General features: G+C 49.2%; 1 protein-coding gene across 1 annotated transcript in view; it reads right to left on the bottom strand.

Moving 5' to 3' along the window:
- Window positions 1–555: 555 nt before the first annotated feature.
- LOC140398805 (ciliary microtubule inner protein 2A-like) overlaps window positions 556–22,240 on the bottom strand; it is a 79,433-nt gene continuing 57,748 nt past the window's right edge. Inside the window, exons 4-7 of the mRNA XM_072487770.1 lie at window positions 11,977–12,112; window positions 11,103–11,197; window positions 1,970–2,078; window positions 556–796 (exon numbers count right to left, since the gene is read on the bottom strand). Of these exons, the coding sequence (XP_072343871.1) occupies window positions 723–796; window positions 1,970–2,078; window positions 11,103–11,197; window positions 11,977–12,112 (414 nt within the window). The 3' untranslated portion in view covers window positions 556–722. The remainder of the gene's footprint in view (window positions 797–1,969; window positions 2,079–11,102; window positions 11,198–11,976; window positions 12,113–22,240) is intronic.

The raw sequence follows: 22,240 nt of genomic DNA, 5'->3' as shown, positions 1-22,240 counted from the left end.
TGGGTTCATTCTGTCCACTGTGAGGGTACTTGGCAGCCTTCCAGGGCCATGATGTTCACTGGGACATAAAGAGCCAGGTGTTCAAACTCAGGCATTCTCATGCCAAGCTATGCTTGTTATCCAACTATTTGCAACATCTTGCTGAATTTCCCAGCCGCTTATCTCTCTTAGACTTGTTTATTCCACTGTATAACTGAGAGGCCTTTCTGCTTGTTCGCTGGACTTCACCTCGGACTTGAGTCGCGACAGGTGCCAGGAGCTGAATTTCAAAGCTGCCATTGACACCGGGGTTCCCGACGAGCTGATGGGCGAGAGATTCTTGTGTTGTATTCTTATCTTATTCTTATATTATATTCCTATATCATATTATTCTTATCAATAAAGTAGACAAACTTCCATCGTTGTTCTCTTAATTACATTGTGTCTGAATCACAAAGAACCCTTGGAGTAATCCAAGACAACAGTCTGACACTTATGTGAACAAGTGTTCACTTGTGTCTGGCAACATTTGGGTTTTTTTCTGTTATAGTACACAGGACAAGGATCCATATCGTGCATATTTTTGTTCAGAACCATCCTTTATTTATCACATTCCAATCTATCTTAACAATGCCTTTTCTTTCTTCTTTGGTATTTTCCTGTGTTTACTAAGCTTTAGTTACAAATGCTATGACATACCAATAAAATCCTCAGATAACATAATTTTGGATACCAAGTTGAAATCACAGACAGTGGATTTGCCAATGAGCAATCCTAGAATTCTTGCCAAATGTTGATCCAATATCAAAGTTAGCCCCTATAAAACACAAGTATTGAACAAGTGAGATGCAGAATAATGGCTCTCATTATATCAGCTGACAAACGATTGAGCCCACAAACCGACTATTGGAGTCCCATAGTTTTTATTACAATCCACTGACTGACGCATCTACTTTTGCAGCAGATATCAGCAAAAGGATTTATCGATTCATACAAACATTTGAGGGTGCTCAGTACAATACCTCCAAAAATACGCTACAATATTTACAAATATTTACAATATTTGCAATAGCATAAGTTATTTGAAATTACCTTATGTGCAAATTGGGTGCCTGAATCTTTAAGTATCATTAATGCTGGGACCCTCGTGTAACCGTGCTGACATTCTTGGGTGAATGGGCAAACTAATACGGTGAATGGACCTCTGTGATTCTCATTCGCAAACTGAGCGCCAAACTCAGCCGGTATGGCTGAGTGGTGTCATGACAGCACCAGTTCAAAGGTTTCTAGTGGACATGTGGGTCACCTGTGGGAGCACCCATGAGGTACCATGCAGTAGAAACAACAGCAGGCTCAATGTGCCCCATTCAAAAGGCTTTCAGCCTCCCCAGCTATGCATCTGGGTTTTGCACCTGTAAGGTTTTACACGTGTTTTAGCTGACTGGAAACAAACCAAATGTCCCAAATAGACAAGGCTTGTAAAAGATTAAGGGATGGTCTAATTAAGGTGTTTAAGATGAGTAAAGGGTTTGTGTTATAACCTGCCTGATACTATTGGCTGGGGACAATGAGCTCCCCCAATGAGGGGGGTGAGGAGAATCATAAATAGAGCTGGCCAGTGTGGTACTGGCTGGAGAGGAATTCAGTAGTGTACGGATGGTACTTGTACAGATTGTTGTGAATAAAGTTACTTTCTGTTTGACTCTACAAACTGGTGCTGGATTCTTCATGGCCCTCACAAAAGTTTATAGATTAGAGGGTAGGACCTATTCTTCTGGAGAAGTCCAGAACAAAGGAAGTGTAAAATTAAAGTCAGGGTGGTTCAGGGATGATGGCAGAAAAAGTTCCTTCATATAACATGGACACATGAGTTTGGCCACAGATTAGGCTCAAGTGGCTGGATGGCTTAACCATTAGGCTGCAATGTATGATGAGTAGGTTGTGTATGGAGGGTTTGCACTACGACTGTACATTTATAAACAAAACATACCTGGCACATGACCAGTATATTTAGGAACCATCGGTGTGGTGAGATAAAGTTTACTTTCTGGCGGTGGAATATCCTCTCGACAACCTTTCAGATTGTTCCTAACAAAATACTGAAAAGAAAATGTTCACAATCAGGGTATGTCCTGTTTGAGATTTCAAACTGAGAACAGCAAAATGTTGCACTGCATAAGCTCACTCATCCTGTTACCAGCATTTAATTCAACCCATACAATATGGGGGCAAGGACTGTCTGCGATGGGATCTGAGCTGCCTGAAATATTTAAATGGAACTCTTCTGACACCAAAAGGACCCAATGTAATTTCGGACTGAACTGACCTTGCCATTTGAGAAGCATTGGACCCTATAATCCAGAGTTTTTCCACAGTGGACAAGCTGATGTGAGACTATTGAGGGGTGGGGGGGAGGGGGAGTGTGGATCATATTACAGGTGCTTCTGGTCCACATGACCAGTCATCTTGATCCTTTTTTATTCTTTAATTCTTTAAATTTAGATTATCCAATTTTTTTCCCCCCCCAATTAAGGGGCAATGTAGTGTGGCCAATCCACCTACTCTGCATATCTTTGGGTTGTGGGGGTAAGACCCACGCAGGCACGGAGAGATTGTACAAACACAGGCAGTGACCCGGGCCGGGATCGAACCTGGATCCTCGGCACTGTGAGGCAGCAGTGCTAACCGCATTGCCACCGTGCCGCCCACTCAGACATCTTAATCCTATGTGCCTGTCCTACTTCCAGATACAGCATTCGATTACATTAAGGCAAGTGTCGCAGCAGTATCTCAGTAATTAAGGCAGGTCAATGTAATGCATCTAGTATACTGGTTAATCTGGTGCTTTCCACTTTTGTGTGATAGTTTGCATCTCATTTTTCCCAGCTACCAGATATCATCAATGTGAAAAAGAGGGCCAAATGTATAAGTCCATTCCTATCAGTTTGGCAAATCCTCTGCCATAAGACGATAAGACGATAAGACATAAGAGCAGGATTAGGCCACTCGGCCCATCGATTCTGCTCTGCCATTCAATCATGGCTGACATTTTTTTCATCCGCATTCTCCTGCCTTTTCCCCATAACCCCTGATCCCCTTATTAATCAAGAACCGATCTATCTCTGTCTTAAAGACGCTCAGTAATTTGACCTCCACAGCCTTCTGTGGCAAAGAGTTCCACAGATTCACCACCCTCTGGCTGACGAAATTCCTCCTCATCTCAGTTTTACAGGATTGTCCCTTTGGTCTGAGATGGTTTCCTCTGGTTTTAATTTTTCCTACAAGCGTAAACATCCTCTCCACGTCCACTCTATCCAGGTCTCGCAGTATGGTGTAATTTTCAATAAGATCCCCCTTCATCCTTCTAAACTCTAATGAGTATAGACCCAGAGTCCTCAACCGTTTCCAACTCTTCATTCCAGGGATCATTCTTGTGAACCTCCTCTGAACCCTTTCCAAGGCCAGCATATCCTTCTTTAGATACGGGGCCAAAAACTGCTCACAATACTCCAAATGGTGTGCGACCAGAGCCTATACAGCCTCAGAAGTACATCCCTGCTCTTGCATTCTCGCCCTCTTGACATGAATGCTAACATTGCATTTGCCCTCCTAACTGCCATGTCTCCTATGGTGCCACAAATAAACTGGGTTCATTGTGGCCCAAGGCTAAACCTTCGGATTAACTCGCAGGTTAAGCCCTGCTCAGAAATATGGTTTGCAGGTCCACCCACATGAGGAAGTGCCTTAGCCCTTTTGAACCACTAAACCGGTGTGGGCGCATAGTTACACTGCCTTGTGGATGACATATGAAAGTTGAAGGCTAAGGGAGTAAACACTCACAAAAAAGCTGGAGTGGAGCCCCAAAGCGAATTGATGTTGAAACCTTTAATCTTTCTTGTAACTCGTGCAACCAAGCCGGTACCAAACATAGTGCTCTGCATTCCTTCGGACTCAGCCGGCGATGTTGAGAGGTTGATCCTAATGTTTGGGCAGCCCAGGTCCTCCACAGAGAGGACACTCCAGTTTTTTTCAATTCATTTATGGCTCGGCCAGCATTTATTATCCGTTCCTAACAATTCCTGAGAAATTGGTGGTGAACTGCCATCTTGAACTGTTGCACTCCTGTGGTGTAGGGTCGGCATTGCAGGATTTTGACCCAGAACAGTGAAGGATCGGCGATATGTTTACAAGTCAGGATGGTGAGTGACTTGGACGAGAACCTGCAGTTGTTGGTGTTACCGCGTGTCTGCTGCTATTGCCCTTCTGGATCAAAGAACCTTGGAACCTTGGCAAGTTCCTGTAATGGATTTTGGTCCGGTGGCCTTGACATCAGTCGCAATGAAGTGCTTCGAGAGGTTGGTCATGAGACACGGCACGGTTGCACAGTGGTACAATTGCTTCACAGCTCCAGGGTCCCGGGTTCGATTCCCGACTTGGGTCACTGTCTGTGTGGAGTCTGCACGTTCTCCCCGTGCCTGCGTGGGTTTCCTCCGGGTGCTCCGGTTTCCTCCCACAGTCCAAAGATGTGCAGGTTAAGTGGATTGACCACGCTAAATTACCCTTAGTGTCCAAAAAGGTTAGGTGGGGTTACGGGGATAGGGTGGACTTAAGTGGGGTGTTTTTTCCAAGGGCGGGTGCAGACTTGATTGGGGGAATGGCCTCCTTCTGCACTGTAAAATTCTATGATTCTATGACACATCAACTCCATACTCCCAGCTGCCTTGATCCACTGCAATTCGCATACCGCCACAACCGGTCCACAATAGACACCATCTCCCTCGCCCCAGACTCATCCCTGGAGCAACTCGACAACAAGGACTCCTACATCAGATTTCTATTCATTGACTACAGCTCCTTAATCCCAGCCAAGCTCATATCCAAACTCCAAAACCTAGGGCTTGGCTCCTCCCTCTGCAACTGGATCCTCGACTTTCTGACCCATAGACCCATAGGCCATGGTGGCAGATGTATGGAGGTGGGTGCGGTGTCAGCCGTACTGCCTTTTCTGATAAAAATCAACACTTCCTTGACTCGATTGAACAGGTGCTCTGCAGCATACAGAAGCAAAATGAAACATACTTCAAGACACCATCTACAAAGCCAAACAGTCCGCTTTCAATAATTACAAGAGAGATCCGAGTGAGAAGGCTCTGAGTACACGAGGAACTGCTTGAAGTACAGTCCAGGAGAGTGCTAGGTGGTGTGCCTACTGGTTACGACAATATCCAGTTAAGGGCATGTACGAAGGGATCAAAAAGGCAATAGTCCATCAGTGAAGAAAATGGCGTAATTGAAAACCAAGGCATAGGAGATGGGTGGAACACCACCTTGATTTGTACTCTCAGGAGGAACACTATAGAAAGGCTGCCTGGTATGGCAGAGGAATATTAAACCCATAGTCAACGAGCTTATCAAGGCTGATAACACACTGTTATTGACAAAGCTCCAGGTGCTGATCCTGTACCACCCAAACTCATCTAGCATGGAAAACCAGCATTCCTGCAGCATCTGTATGAACATCTCTGCCTCTGCTGGAGAGAAGGAGCAGTGCCCCAGGATATGTCTGATACAACAATACTGTGTTAGAGCAAGTGTGGCCGCAGCAATTGAGAATCGTGGGAAAAGCATTTGTCCAAGTTGTCCTTGTCAGACTGCAGATTTTGACTTAACATATCTATCCCATATCCCAATGTGCTTCAAGAACTGGAAGATCTACAATCTACAGGAGCTTCTGAGTCCTGCATCTGCAAGAGATATTCCATGAACAAAGGAGACCACTATAGTCTTCATGGGCCTCACCAAGGTATTTGACTATGAGAGCAGAGGTGGTCTATTTAAGTTCACGGAGAAAATACCCACCAAAGTTGCTCAAAGTGGTCTCATCTTTCCATGACATAATAGGTATGGTCAACGATGATGGGGCAACATCAGAACCCTTTGAAATCTGCAATGGGGTCAAACTGGTTTGACACCAACAGCCATTGGCTTTCTCCTCTTTGCTGATGTCATGTGCCTTCAGGTCACCTACAGAAGGTGTCCACTGACTGGAATGAGGATCGTTGCTCAACGGAGATCCAACAAAAAGGTGCACCGGGTTGTTGGGTGGGATCCTCCGTCCGTTCAGGGCAGCAGGATTCTCTGGTCTCGCTGCAATGAATGGCAGATTTGGCTGAGCGCCAAATTCTCTATCCTCACTAGCAGCAGATGCGGGATGGACTCGCAACGGAGAATCCTGGCCCTGATCAGAGTGTTGCTTTATACTTACGATGCTGCACATAGCATTCCATTCAGAAGAACATTTTCAGCAGCAAATGGATAAACTCTCTAAGAGTCATAGAGTTTTACAGCACAGAAAGAGGCCCTTCGGCCTATCATGTCCACGCCGGCCATCAAGCACTCTCTACTCTAATCCCATTTCCAGTACTTGGTCCAGAGCCTTCATCTAAATACTTCTTAAATGTGAGGGTTCTTCTGTCTGTAAAGAACATCAGCATAAGGGAGACAATGTCATGGCCCAGAATGTTACCATGCTGCCAGATATCATCATTGACAATGTGACAGTGCTGGAGGTTGTTGATAGCTCCACCTGTCTAGGCTCCACAATCACCAGCAATCAGTTACTTCATGCTCAGATTAATTCATGCGTCACAAAAGCTGCGGCTGATGTGTCCAAATTGAGTCAGAGAGTGTGGAACAACAGCAACCTAATTGAGAACACTAAACTGTGAGTCTACCAAGCCTGTGTCCTCATTGCACCCCTCTACAATGGTGAGATCTGGTCACCCCTCTACAATGGTGAGATCTGGACACCCCTCTGCATTGATGTGATCTGGACACTCCTCTGCAATGGTGAGATCTGGACACCCATCTGCAGTGATGTGATCTGGACACCCCTTTGCAATGGTGAAATCTGGACACCCCTCTGCAATGGTGAGGTCTGGACACCCCTCTACAATGGTGAGGTCTGGACACCCCTCTGCAATGGTGAGATCTGGACACCCCTCTGCAGTGATGTGATCTGGACACCCCTCTGCAGTGATGTGATCTGGACACCCCTCTACAATGGTGAGGTCGGGACACCCCTCTGCAATGGTGAGATCTGGACACCCCTCTGCAGTGATGTGATCTGGACACCCCTCTGCAGTGATGTGATCTGGACACCCCTCTGCAATGGTGAGATCTGGACACCCCTCTTCAGTGATGTGATCTGGACACCCCTCTGCAATGGTGAGATCTGAACACCCCTCTGTAGTAATGTGATCTGGACACCCCTCTACAATGGTGAGGTCTGGACACCCCTCTGCAATGGTGAGATCTGGACACCCCTCTGCAGTGATGTGATCTGGACACCCCTCTGCAGTGATGTGATCTGGACACCCCTCTGCAATGGTGAGGTATGGACACCCCTCTACAATGGTGAGATCTGGACACCCCTCTGCAGCGATGTGATCTGGATTGGAAGTCCCAGAGGATTGGAAAATCGCTGTTGTAACCCCCCTGTTCAAGAAGGGAACAAGGAAAAAGATGGAAAATTATAGGCCAATTAGCCTAACCTTGGTTCTTGGCAAGATTCTAGAATCCATTGTTAAGGATGAGATTTCTAAATTCTTGGAAGTACAGGGTTGGATTAGGACAAGTCAGCATGGATTTAGTAAGGGGAGGTCGTGCCTGACAAACCTGTTAGAGTTCTTTGAAGAGATAACAAATAGGTTAGACCAAGGAGAGCCAATGGATGTTATCTATCTTGGCTTCCAAAAGGCCTTTGATAAGGTGACTCACGAGAGACTGCTGAGTAAAATAAGGGCCCATGGTATTCGAGGCAAGGTACTAACATGGAATGACGATTGGCTGTCAGGCAGAAGGCAGAGAGTTGGGATAAAATGTTCTTTTTCGGAATGGCAACCGGTGATGAGTGGTGTCCCGCAGGGTTCAGTGTTGGGGCCACAGCTGTTCTCTTTATGTATTAACGATCTAGATGATGGGACTGGGGGCATTCTGGCTAAGTTTGCCGATGATACAAAGATAGGTGGAGGGGCAGGTAGTATGGAGGAGGTGGGGAGGCTGCAGAAAGATTTAGACAGTTTAGGAGAGTGGTCCAAGAAATGGCTGATGAAATTCAACATGGGCAAGTGCGAGGTCTTGCACTTTGGAAAAAAGAATAGAGGCATGGACTATTTTCTAAACGGTGACAAAATTCATAATGCTGAAGTGCAAAGGGACTTGGGAGTCCTAGTCCAGGATTCTCTAAAGGTAAACTTGCAGGTTGAGTCCGTAATTAAGAAAGCAAATGCAATGTTGTCATTTATCTCAAGAGGCTTGGAATATAAAAGCAGGGATGTACTTCTGAAGCTTTATAAAGCATTAGTTAGGCTCCATTTAGAATACTGTGAGCAATTTTGGGCCCCACACCTCAGGAAGGGCATACTGGCACTGGAGCGGGTCCAGCGGAGATTCACACAGATGATCCCAGGAATGGTAGGCCTAACATACGATGAACGTCTGAGGATCCTGGGATTATATTCATTGGAGTTTAGGAGGTTGAGGGGAGATCTAATAGAAACTTACAAGATAATGAATGGCTTAGATAGGGTGGACGTAGGGAAGTTGTTTCCATTAGCAGGGGAGACTAGGACCCGGGGGCACAGCCTTAGAATAGTTAGAGTCACTTTAGAACAGAGATGAGGAGAAATTTCTTCAGCCAGAGAGTGGTGGGTCTGTGGAATTCATTGCCACAGAGGGCGGTGGAGGCCGGGACGTTGAGTGTCTTTAAGACAGAAGTTGATAAATTCTTGATTTCTCGAGGAATTAAGGGCTATGGAGAGAGAGCGGGTAAATGGAGTTGAAATCAGCCATGATTGAATGGTGGGGTGGACTCGATGGGCCAAATGGCCTTACCTCCGCTCCTATGTCTTATGGTCTAATGGTCTTATGGACACCCCTCTGCAATGGTGAGATCTGGACACCCCTCGATAATGGTGAGATCTGAACACCCGTCTACAATAGTGAAGTCTGGACACCCCTCTACAATGGTGAGGTCTGGACACCCCTCTGCAATGGTGAGGTCTGGACACCCCTCTGCAATGGTGAGGTCTGGACACTCCTCTGCAGTGGTGGGATCTGGACACCCCTCTGCACTGGTGAGATCTGGACACCCCTCTACAATGGTGAGGTCTGGACACCCCTCTATAATGGTGAGATCTGGACACCGCTCTGCAATGGTGAGATCTGGACACCCCTCTGCAATGGTGAGGTCTGGACACCCCTCTACAATGGTGAGATCGGGACACCCCTCTACAATGCTGAGGTCTGGACATCCCTCTACAATGGTGAGATCTGGACACCCCTCTACAATGGTGAGATCTGGACACCCATCTGCAATGGTGAGATCTGGACACCCCTCTGTAATGGTGAGATCTGGACTCACCTGTACAATGGTGAGATCTGGACACCCCTCTACAATGGTGAGATCGGGACACCCCTCTACAATGCTGAGGTCTGGACACCCCTCTACAATGGTGAGATCTGGACACCCCTCTACAATGGTGAGATCTGGACACCCATCTGCAATGGTGAGATCTGGACACCCCTCTGTAATGGTGAGATCTGGACTCACCTCTACAATGGTGAGATCTGGACACCCCTCTATAATTGTGAGATCTGGACAACATATGCTATCTCAGAAAAAATTCTGAAGTGCTGCCTCAGACATATCCCTTAACATCTCTTGGCAGGACAAGGGCACTAACTCAGAGGCCCTGGAGCATGCTAATTCCATCAGCGTACATTCATTGCTAAACCAATGGTGTCTGCGCCCGCACGGCCACATTCATCGGCTTGATGACGTCCATATCCCCAAAAGGTTTCTGTACAATGAACTGGCCACTGGGTCATGACCTCCTTCCTGGACATTTATCCCTCCACCACTAGGACATCTGCAAGTGAGAGATGAAGATGGCGGACATTGACACTGGGACTGGGAGACAATCCTTGATAGCTGTGACCTGTGGAGGTTGAATATTTGGAGAGGCACTGGAAGAGGCTAGCAGGAACAGGAAGCTCAGCTGGCCCAGGAGAGTCCAGAGAAACCAGAGGCCAGTGAATTGTGAATCTTCTCAGCCCGCTGTCTTTCTCTACGGCAAATGTGACAGACACTCCATAGGGGCCTCTGAGCCACACCAAGTAATGTTTAACACAGGGTTGACCAACACAGTGCAAATGGTCATCTTACAAGAGGAAGGCTTCCACATACTTAAAAGGACAAAGCGTGGGACATCAGATAGTGGATGGATTACAGTGAAGCTAAGTGGAGCCGGACAGTTTGCCCCACCTTGTTCCACAAATCCAGCATCTGCACCACATTTGGATCAACCATCTTCTGGCCCAGAGACTAGTTGGCCAGGTATTGAATGGGCCTGAAGCCAGCAGCCTGCCTCAGGGCAGTGGTAGGGCGAGGGGGTGACTTGCTTATTTTCAGGCTGTGGATTTTCTGGCTCGACCGTGACTTGGTGGGAATCCAACTCAGCGAGTTTGATAAGAAGGTGCAAACACGCGGAATTACTCATTGTGTTCGGTTCAGATCCCTCCAAAAATCACCTGATCTTCCCCTGGGCACAGGCCCTCCTTGGTGTTATTTAACCCAAATTCAGTGGCTGAATATGTGGATAAAAACCTATTGAAGCCTGGCACTGTTGTTCGAGTGTTTGACTTGGATGGACACCGCAGCCTCTACCCAAAGCTCAAGCTATATTAGGAAGTGAGAAGCTGAAAATATATAACTTGAATTCCGACCTTTCTACCTAACGTACCCCAATGTTCCTGATTTCCCGGTTTCTCAAACTCTTTGCTTTAGAGATGACATTGTCACTAACATAAGCGGATTGAAGCTTATATTTGTAAGGACTTCCATGTCGATCTAATTAGATGAACTGAGATGATATTTAAACATCAAAAAGGAAATTCTCACCTTGCTATCAGTTCAGTTGCACCGAATGGTGCTACAGAGCTTAACTTACAAAGGCTCTTAATCAAAATTTGAAGAGAGAAAGATTTCAAATGAGGGGGCCTGATCCCTGAGAAACATTGGGCGGTGTACTCTTGAGACAGAATTAGAGGAATGCGGGTACCTGTTTGCGCTGAAACTTGTCCATGGCAGTCTTTACTTGATCTTGGTAAGGATGCCCAAACTCGTAAGGCATTCTTGGAATAAATCCAGCATAACCTATACCAAGCAATTAATAAAAGAAGAGAATATTATTTATCTGTACAGAGTGTGCTGTCATTTATCTCCCTGTCCCAACAAAGGACTCCTCACTGGACTCAAGACTCTCAGCAACTCAATACGAAGGGTTTGTAAATTCTCAGCGTGTCACGTTGGAGGTGCGGGCACGGTGCTCACTGGGGTTGCCTGTGCCAACTTTGCCGGAGTTTGTAGAATCAGCAAGAGGATATCTCATTTACATTGGGCCTGTGGGTGAAAGTGCCAGCTACAATCTCTGCTTGCCAATCTCAAATGAAATCTAGTGGGCGAGCTCCATTGCGGTGGTGGACAACTCGGAATTTGCCTCCCTTTCCTGGAATATCTTGGGACTGATTTTCCTTCCAGGGCTGGGAAACTGATAACAGGCCCATTTCCCGGTCACAAACCCACCCTGTTGGGGGGGGGGGGGGGGGGGGGGGGGGGGGGGGGCACGGTGGGGAGTTATGAAGGTGGAGAAAGCAGTCACAGTTCCTGTTTTTCACAGAGCTATTAATTGGCATGGGCTGGATTGCACAGAAATTAGTGGCCACAAGGATGGGAAGAGAGATTGGGACTGAGTGAGTACAGGCCCCATTTAATCACACCGTAGCGGCACCGTATAGCAATGGGTGTGTATGGGCATTCACTTAAACTCACTTGTCAGCTGTTTTAACTCAAATGTAACTGGTTCACATGTCCAAGGGACAGGTTCTGGTTAGCTTGGATTTGTCACCTCTGAATTATTTGTTCCTGTCACTTACCTGAGATTCCCCTCCGCTGGAGTTCGGGAGGTTGGGTGGCAAACTCATGCTTGTGCTTGTAAAGATGAGTCCAAGTTATTGGATCCACATTTGCAGCCAGAGGTTTCAGTGGCCTGTTCTCACCAACTGCTACCAGCTGAGAAAGGGAATGTTACAGCATTAGCTAAAGCCTTAATATCTCACCTATGCCCCCAGTGTAAGGGTGAGGGTTTAGTCTCTCACTGTGGAAGACACTGTAAACGTTACTGACTTCTGTCTCTTTTCCTGTTACCACTCACCCTCCTCATTCATTTCTGGGTGATGTTACTGTGGCGCACAAAGACTCCGTGAGACGAATAGAGTGAAGTCGATGAGGCTTTATTAAGCGTGTCTGTTCCCCAGCAGCCCGATAGTAAACTGGCCTGCGGGGGAAGACACCGGCTTCTTATACTTCGCCTTCAGGGCGGAGCTTGAGGTCAACGGCCAACCAGGACCCGGGATCTGTCAGCCAATGATATTAGGGCTTCCAGTCCCACATGACCCCCAATACATACTACCACAGTTACGATCTCGACTGTTGGACAGGTCCCAAAAATGGAACACTGGCTCGGTATGCCATAGCTTTTATTGTTTTTAAGCAACATGAATGAACAGTCACAGGACTGCCAATGATCTTTTAACAGGTCTTCCGGTTGCGGCGATGCGGAGCTAAGCCGCACATTTCGGCAGCTCCCGCTATAATGGACTTTTGGGCTCTCCAGAGGAGCCCCAACGGAAATTTTTTGATTAAATCCCGCGTGGGAAGGTGAAGTAAGGTCCCCCCCTTATGTCGTATGGCGGGGATTAGCGGTGGAGCGTCGGAGAAAGAGGCTCTGGAGCAGCGGCCAAAACGAGGGGGAAAAAACAAGATGGCGGAGGGCGGAGATCGAGCAGCATGGGGGCCGGACAAGCAGGAGTTCCTCAAGCGCTGTGTGGAGGAGCTTAAAAAGGAGGTGCTGGCGCCAATGCTGTTGGCGATCGAGGGGCTGAAGGAGACCCAGAAGGCCCAGGCGGTGGAGCTTCGCGAGGTGAGGGATAAAACGAATGAGAACGAGGACGAGATCCTTGGTCTGGCGGTAAAGATGGAGGCGCACGAGGCGGTGCACAGGAGGTGGGCCGGGAGACTCGCGGTCCTGGAGAACAGGTCGAGGAGGAAGAATCTCCGGATTCTGGGTCTCCCCGAAGGAGTGGAGGGAGCTGATGCCGGGCCGTATGTGAGTACGATGCTCCATTCGCTGATGGGTGCGGAGGCCTCTCCGAGCCCCCTGGAGCTGGAAGGGGCTCACCGGGTCCTGGCGAGGTGACCCAAGGCTGATGAGCCACCAAGGGCGATAGTGGCAAGGTTCCATTGCTTCGCGGACAAAGAAAGTGTTCTGAGATGGGCCAAGAAGGTGCGGAGCAGTAGATGGGAGAATGCGGTGATCCGAGTCTATCAGGATTGGAGCGCGGAGGTGGCAAGGAGGAGAGCTGGCTTCAACCGGGCTAAGGCGGTGCTGCACAAAAAAAGAGTCAGGTTCGGCATGCTGCAGCCTGCGCGACTGTGGGTCACTTATCAGGACCGACACCATTATTTCGAAATGCCAGAAGAGGCTTGGACCTTTATCCAAACGGAAAAATTGGACTCAAACTGAGGGGCTGTGGTTGTGGGGGGGATGTTGGTTGTATACGGGGTTGTAAATATGGGTGAAGAATGCTTCATGGGTGAGATGATGGATGGGGATGTGGGTAGAGTTCTGGTTAAAATTCTTTTTTTTCTGTTGACGAGATAGTGGGGAATGTGGGCGTCGGTGCTGGAGGAGGCGAGACTCGGAGATGGGGAACTGGGATAATGGCCGCAACAGGAGCTGCGCCACAGGGGGCGGGAAAGCGCGGGCTTTTTCCCGTGCTGGGGGGGGGGGGTGGTGGATGGAGGAAGGTAAGGAGGAGGAGAGACTCCCACATGGGGGAGATCAACGGGAAGGCAGGGGAAGCCGGGGTCAGCAGAAGTCAGCTGACTCACGGAAGTAATATGGGGGGAGCAAAAGTGCTAGATGCGGATCTAGCAGGGAGGGGGGAGGGAAGGGGGGGGAGAGGGGGGGGACAATAGTGTTGCTGCTGTACTGTCCGAGGGGGAACTGAAAATGGAAGAGATGGTCGGGGCGAGGGTTCCCCGTCTGGGGGACTGGAGGGTGCGGGAGGCGCGGGCATGGGACTGGCCTAAGATAGGAGATGGCTAGTCGGCGGGGGGGGGGGGGGGGGGGGGGGGGGGGGGGGGTAGCCCCCCAATCCGGCTGATCACGTGGAATGTGAGAGGCCTCAATGGGCCGGTTAAGAGGGCCCGAGTGTTCGCGCACTTAAAGGGACTGAAGGCAGGCGTGGCCATGCTTCAGGCAACACATCTGAAGGTGGCAGATCAGGTCAGGTTAAGGAAGGGATGGGTAGGACAGGTATTCCACTCGGGGCTGGATGTGAAGAATAGAGGGGTGGCAATACTGGTGGGGAAGCGGGTGTCGTTTGAGGCCAAGAACATAGTAGTCGACAATGGAGGCCGATACATGATGGTGAGCGGTAGGTTGCAGGGGACGGAGGTGGTATTGATGAATGTATACGCCCCGAACTGGGACGATGCTGCATTCATGAAACAGATGTTGGGGCATATTCCAGACTTGGAAGTAGGGAGCTTGATAATAGGGGGGGGGTTTCAATACGGTGTTGGACCCAGCATTAGATCGTTCCAGATCTAGGACGGGGAAGAGGCCGGCTGCGGCCAAGGTGCTCAGGGGGTTTATGGATCAGATGGGGGGAGTAGATCCGTGGAGATTTGCCAGGCCTTTGGCCAGAGAATTTTCTTTTTTCTCCCATGTACATAAGGCCTACTCCCGGATAGATTTTTTTTGTTCTGGGCAGGGCATTGATCCCGAAAGTGGAGGGAACGGAGCATTCGGCCATAGCCATTTCAGACCATGCCCTGCATTGGGTGGAGCTAGAGCTGGGGGAGGAGAGGGACCAACGCCCGTTGTGGCGGTTGGATGTGGGACTGCTGGCAGACGAGGAAGTGTGTGGGAGGGTGCGGGGGTGCATCGAAAGGTACCTGGAGGCCAACGACAACGGGGAGGTGCAGGTGGGAGTAGGAAGGGAGGCGCTGAAGGCGGTGGTCAGGGGAGAGTTAATCTCCATCAGGGCTCATAGGGTGAAGAGAGAGGGCAGGGAGAGGGAGAGGTTGGTGGGGGAGATTTTAAGGGTGGACAGGAGATATGCAGAGGCCCCTGATGAGGGACTACTCGGGGAGAGACGAAGTCTCCAGACGGAGTTCGACCTGTTGACCACAGGGAAGGCAGAGGCACAGTGGAGGAAGGCACAGGGGGCGAGATATGAATATGGGGAGAAGGCGAGTCGGATGCTGGCACATCAGCTCCGTAAGAGGATGAGAACGAGGGAAATAGGTGGAGTCAAGGATGGCAGGGGAACTACGGTGCGGAGTGCGGTGAAAGTGAATGAGGCATTCAAGGCCTTTTACGAGGAGCTGTACAGGTCCCAGCCCCCAGGGGGAAAAGAGGGGATGCGACGATTCTTGAACCAACTGAGGTTCCCGAGGGTGGAGGAGCAGGAGGTGGCTGGTTTGGGGGCGCCAATTGGGGTGGAGGAGCTGGTTAAAGGACTGGGGAGCATGCAGGCAGGGAAGGCCCTGGGGCCAGATGGGTTCCTGGTGGAGTTTTATAGGAAGTATGTAAACCTGTTAGCCCCGTTACTGGTAAGGACCTTCAATGAATCAAGGGAGGGGGGGACCCTGCCCCGGACAATGTCGGAGGCGACGATCTCTTTGATCTTGAAGCGGGATAAGGACCCACTGCAATGCGGGTCATATAGACCGATCTCGCTCCTCAACGTAGATGCTAAGCTGCTGGCAAAAATGTTGGCTACGAGGATTGAGGACTGTGTCCCGGGGGTGATTCATGAGGACCAGACGGGATTCGTAAAGGGTAGGCAGCTAAACACTAATGTGCGAAGGCTCCTAAATGTGATAATGATGCCATCGGTGGAGGGAGAGGCGGAGATAGTGGCAGCCATGGACGCGGAGAAGGCTTTGACCGAGTAGAGTGGGAGCATCTCTGGGAAGTGTTGAGGAGGTTTGGGTTCGGGGGAGGGTTTATTAGTTGGGTTAAGCTCCTGTATAGAGCCCCGGTGGCGAGTGTGGTCACGAACCGGCGGAGGTCGGAGTATTTCCAGCTGTATCGAGGGACGAGGCAAGGGTGCCCCCTGTCCCCTCTGCTGTTTGAATTAGCAATTGAACCTTTGGCCATGGCGCTAAGGGAGTCGGGGAAATGGAAGGGGGTGGTCCGAGGGGGAGAGGAACATCGAGTGTCGCTGTATGCAGATGACTTGTTGCTGTATGTGGCGGATCCAGTGGAGGGGATGGTTGAGGTCATGCAGATCCTAAGGGAGTTTGGAGACTTCTCGGGCTATAAGCTCAATGTGGGAAAGAGTGAGCTCTTTGTGGTGCATCCGGGGGATCAGGGAAGAGGGATAGATGACCTATCGTTGAGGAGGGCGGAAAGGAGCTTTCGATACTTGGGGATTCAGGTAGCAAGGAGCTGGGGGGCACTGCACAAACTTAATTTGGCGCGGCTGGTGGAACAGATGGAGGAGGATTTTAAAGAGGTGGGACATGTTACTACTCTCGCTGGCGGGCAGGGTACAGTCGATTAAAATGGTGGTCCTCCCGAGGTTTCTTTTTGTATTCCAATGCCTCCCAATTGTGATTACCAAGGCCTTCTTTAAGAGGGTGAGCAGGAGCATTATGGGATTTGTGTGGGCAAGCAAGACCCCGAGGGTAAGGGGGTTCCTGGAGCGTAGCAGAGATAGAGGAGGGCTGGCGTTGCCGAATTTGGGTGGCTACTACTGGGCAGCCAACGTGGCGATGATCCGTAAGTGGGTGATGGAGGGAGAGGGGGCGGCGTGGAAGAGGTTGGAGATAGCGTCCTGCAAAGGAATTAGCCTGGGGGTGCTGGTAACGGCACCGCTGCCGCTCTCGCCGACAAGGTACACCACGAGCCTGGTGGTGGCGGCAACGCTAAAGATCTGGGGGCAGTGGAGACGGCACAGGGGCGCGATGGGAGCGTCGGTGTGGTCCCCGATCAGGGATAACCATCGGTTTGTCCCAGGAAAGATGGACGGGGGGTTTCAGAGCTGGCATTGGGCAGGGATTAGAAGAATGGGGGACCTGTTCATCGAGGGGACGTTTGCGAGCTTAGAGGTGCTGGAAGAGAAATTTGGACTACCCCCGGGAAATGCCTTCAGGTACATGCAAGTGAGGGCATTTGTGAGGCGGCAGGTGAGGGAATTCCCACTGCTCCCGGCACAGGGGATTCAAGACAGGGTGGTTTTGGGCGTATGGGTCGGGGAGGGCAAGGTGTTGGCGATATACCAGGAGATGAAAGAAGAGGGGGAGGCTTTGGTAGAGGAGCTAAAAGGTAAATGGGAAGAGGAGCTAGGGGAGGAGATTGAGGAGGGGCTGTGGGCTGATGCCCTAAGTAGGGTTAATTCCTCTACCTCATGTGCCAGGCTTAGCCTGATACAGTTTAAGGTGGTTCATAGAGTGCATATGATGGGGGCGAGGCTGAGTAGGTTCTTTGGGATGGAGGACAGATGTCGGAGGTGCTCAGGAAGCCCGGCGAATCATGTCCATATGTTTTGGTCATGCCCGGCACTGGAGGGGTTCTGGAGGGGGGTTGCGGGAACAGTATCTAAGGTGGTGAAAGTCCGGGTCAAGCCAAGCTGGGGACTAGCACTATTTGGAGTAGTGGACGAGCTGGGAGTGCAGGAGACGAAAGTGGCCAGCATTCTGGCCTTTGCGTCCCTAGTAGCCCGGCGAAGGATCTTGTTAATGTGGAAAGAGGCGAAGCCCCCCAGCGTGGAGGCCTGGATAAATGATATGGCTGGGTTTATCAAGTTGGAGAGGATAAAGTTTGCCTTGAGAGGGTCTGCATAGGGGTTCTACAGGCGGTGGCAACCGTTCCTAGACTATCTCGCGGAGCGTTAGGTGAAGGTCGGACAGCAGCAACAGCAACCCAGGGGGGAGGGGGGGACATCGTTCGTTGGGGGGGGGGGATATCTTTCGTGGGGGGGGGGGGGGAGGAGGGAGGGAGGGGGAAGGTTTTTTTTTCTGTGGGGCATTTGAACAAGAAAACACATGAATGGTCTGGAAAACTGACATGTACGGGAGGAATCCAACGTATCAAGTTCTGTACCATATTGACTTGCCATGTTCATGTCTTGCTATGCGAGCTTTCTTTCTTTTTTGTTACGGCGGGAGGGGGGGGGTTGTTTGTATGGTTGAAAATTTTATTAAAACATTCTTAATAAACATATTTTAAAAAAAAAATTATCTTTTAACAAAAGAAAAAACATTTATTAAACATGAAAAGATTGACTATAATACAATACTCCTTCACCCCACCTATATCTTCACAGATGCACACAGAATTTTAAGGATAACACAAGTTACAAAATATATCTTACATTCTAATGTTCTCAGTAAGTACACAGTTCATATAAAACAACAGGCCAACTGTGCTCAGACACACTCAGACACGATTGCACTAATTGTATATAGTTTCACGTCACCCCAGCTGGACTCATTTTTAACAGGGGGTGAATGTGGTGAACCACTGTAATAGGAGATGTAAGGTAGGACCTGCACTACAGGTTCGCCGGTAGCTCCTGCCGGCTGGCTCCGCCCACGGAGAACTATATAAATATACATTACCACCAGTGCCCTGCCATTTCACCAGCTGCAGCAGGAGGCCACACATCTGACTGTAATAAAGCCACAGTTGTACCCAACTTTAGTCTTTGTACAATTGATCGTGCATCAATGTCATCGATCGGTCTCTTAAAGTGCCGCTCTTCCACTGCTCGGCTGCTAGTGAGGATACACTAGGAATACCATGAATAAACAACATTTTACTCCCACTTTAATCAAAAGTCCCAAACACAATAAACAGCATAACATTACCAATTAACATTACCAATCAATTAGTAGCATGAAGAATCAATCAACAACAGTCAATATGTCAGATGCTTTAGAGGGTGTTGTTCTCTGTGTGGTTGTTGATGAACCTCCAGTGACTGCCTTTTAGTGCTTGCTGCAACCTCTGGTGTCTTTGGCTTGGTTTGGAAGTGGCTGGTGGTGATCTGAACCAGAGACGATGTAGTGTTCTGAGGTTAACTCAGTGTCTGGTTCTTAACTGAGGTGCTGCTTCCCCCAGTTGGTTTGATTAGAATCAGGGGCGGGATTCTCCGACCCCCCGCCGAGTCGGAGATTTGCCGGGGGCTGGCGTGAATCCCGCCCCCGCCAGTTGCCGAATTCTCCGGCACCGGATATTCGGCGGAGGCGGGAATCGCCCCTGCCGATTCTCCGGCCCGTATGGGCTGAAGTCCCGCTGCTGGAATGCCTGCCCCGCCGGCGTGGATTAAACCACCTCTCTTACCGGCGGGACAAGGCAGCGCGGGCGGGCTCTGGGGTCCTGGGGCGATCGGGGCCCACCGATCCGCGGGCGGGCCTGTGCCGTGGGGGCACTCTTTTCCTTCCGCCTTCGCCATGGCGGAAGAGACCCCCTCCACTGCGCATGCGCGGGGATGCCGTGAGCGGCCGCTGACGCTCCCGCGCACGCGCCGTCCAGCAAAGTCATTTCCGCGCCAGCTGGCGGGGCACCAAAGGCCTTTCCCGCCAGCTGGCGGGGCGGAAATCAGTCCGGCGTGGGCCTAGCCCCTCAAGGTTAGGGCTTGGCCCCTCAAGATGCGGAGGATTCCGCACCTTTGGGGCGGCGCGATGCCGGACTGATTCGTGCCGTTTTTGGCGCCGGTTGGCGGACATCGCGCCGATTGCGGAGAATTTCTCCCCAGGTTCTTGGGCAGCTCCAGGTTGTCTCTCAGCACCACTGGACTTGGACTCTGTCAGTTCTGTCTCTGGCAGATTGGCTCTTGTTGCCAAAAGTTGATCCTCATGTCTCCTCCACATGACATTGTCTTGGGTTTATACAGTGTTAGAGACCAGTCCTGTCTGCTGGCAGTAATCCACTTTTCAATTGTGGTATAATTTTGTTCTCGAACTTCTTGACCCTGGCGAAAGAAAATTCTTTTCTCCCGTCATATGATCTGATCCAGCTGCTTTTTCTCGACAATTTATTTTGTCTTGGGTGGTTTTAGCAAATGAATGTTGTGTGTAGTTGGCGTTTAGCCATTAGTAATGCCGAAAAAGCTTGGATTGTTGAATGCACAGTATTCCTGTACGTGAGCATGAATTGATTCAAGCGTTTAGACAATAAACCTTGTTCTGTATTTAGCTTCAAAAATGTTTCATCATCTGTACAAACGTTCTGCCAACCCATTTGCGGTAGGGTGATAAGGAACGGATTGGATGTGTCAAATTCTGTTCTCCTTCAAGTAATGTACAAACTCGTGCGAAATGGGCTCTGGCCATTATTGCAAACAGGTTGTTCAGGATAACCGAACCTGCTGAGGATTTCACCTAATTTCTCAATTGTTTTCTTGACTGACACTAACTTCATGATGTCAACTTCAGGCCATTTCCAGTGAGCATTGTCTAGAATTAGAAACATACGCCCTTCAAACGGCCCGGCATAATCAATGTGCACACTTTGCCAGGCATCTTCTGGCCATTCCCACCGAGGTAATGGAACTAATGGTGACAGGTTCCGCACTTTTGCACAAAACAAACACATTCCCACCTTCTCCTCGATTTCGGCATATAGCCCCGGCCACCAAAAATAGCTCCTGGCCATCTCCTTCACCCTTACAATATCACAGTGTAATTGATTTAATACACGTCTTCTTAATGCTGGTGGAAGGATGACTCTCATCTCCCAGAGGAGACTACCTGCCTGTATGGATAATTCAAGTCTTCAAGTGGAATATGGCTTTAACTCAGGATTTGCTCCTAAAGTCTTTCCTCAAATCATCATGTCCGTGACCTCTAACAATACTGAATAATTTCTGGTTTGCTTCTTAACTTGTCCTGCAGTTTATAGGTGTGTTATCTGCTTGCACATTTCCTGACGAACTGCTTATCGACAAACTATTTGGTAAGGGTAGTTGGGACAGTCCATCTGTGTTCCTATGAAGGTTTGACTGACAATACTTGATCATGTATGTGCATGCTGACAAGAACAATGCCCACCTCTACACCCTGCTCGCTGCCATTGATGGAAACCCGGTAAGAGGTCCAAGAATCGTTGTTAGTGGATGATCGCCAGTCAATAAAATGAATTTCCTCCCAAAGAGGAATTGACAGAACCATTGTATGCCAAAAAGTATTCCTAGGGCTTCTTTCTCTATCAGAGGAATTGCTTTTGCCCCTATTCAAGATCCTGGGTGAAAAGTTATCAAAGTCTCCTCACCTGTGGGCATTATGTGGGAAACCACCAGCCCAAACCCTGTAAGGTGATGTGCCACACGCCAGTTGCAGGGGTAAATTTGGATCAAATGTGTCTGCACTTCTGACTTGAGCAGTGCCTCTTTGACTTGCATGAATACTTTCTCACATTGAACCAGCCATGTCCACTTTATATTTTGACACAGTAAGTTATGTAAGGGTTTTAGAATAGTCGCCAGATTAGGGACAAACCTTCCATAATAATTTAATAATCCTAAGAAAGATCAAAGCTGGTTCACATTCTGAGGTATGGTGCCTCAGTAATGGCTTTGACTTTCAAAGGCAATTTATTTAGTCCCTTGGCATGTCCCAGATATTCAACTGAAGATCAGAATAATTCACATTTGTCTTTTCAAACACTTAATTCCCAATCTTCTAACCTTTGCAGTGTGGCATCTAGGTTGTGGAGATGTTCTTCCTCATTCTTTCCAGTAACCAAAATGTCATCCAGATAACACTGGATTCCACCTAATCCACTTAAAATTGGGTCCATAGCTCGTTGGTGCAGAAGTGATTTCATTTGAAGATATAGAATCACAGAATTGATGGTTCAGAAGGAGACCATTCGGCCCATCGAGTCTGCACCGGCCCTTGGAAAGAGCACCCTACTTAAGCCCAAACATACACCCTATCCCCGTAACCCCAACAAAACTTTTTGGACACTGAGGACAATTTAGCATGGTTAATCCACCTCACCTGCACATCTTTCGATTGTGGAAAGAAACCGGAGCACCCGGAGGAATCCCACGCAGAGACGGGGAGAACATGCAGACTCTACACAGACAGTGACCAAACTGGGAATCGAATCTGGGA

The sequence above is a fragment of the Scyliorhinus torazame genome, chromosome 22 (assembly GCF_047496885.1).
Source record: "Scyliorhinus torazame isolate Kashiwa2021f chromosome 22, sScyTor2.1, whole genome shotgun sequence".
In the NCBI taxonomy this organism is placed as follows: Eukaryota; Metazoa; Chordata; class Chondrichthyes; order Carcharhiniformes; family Scyliorhinidae; genus Scyliorhinus; species Scyliorhinus torazame.
The sequence above is the reverse complement of the archived record's forward strand: the minus strand, read 5'-3'. Positions and strand labels throughout refer to the sequence as shown.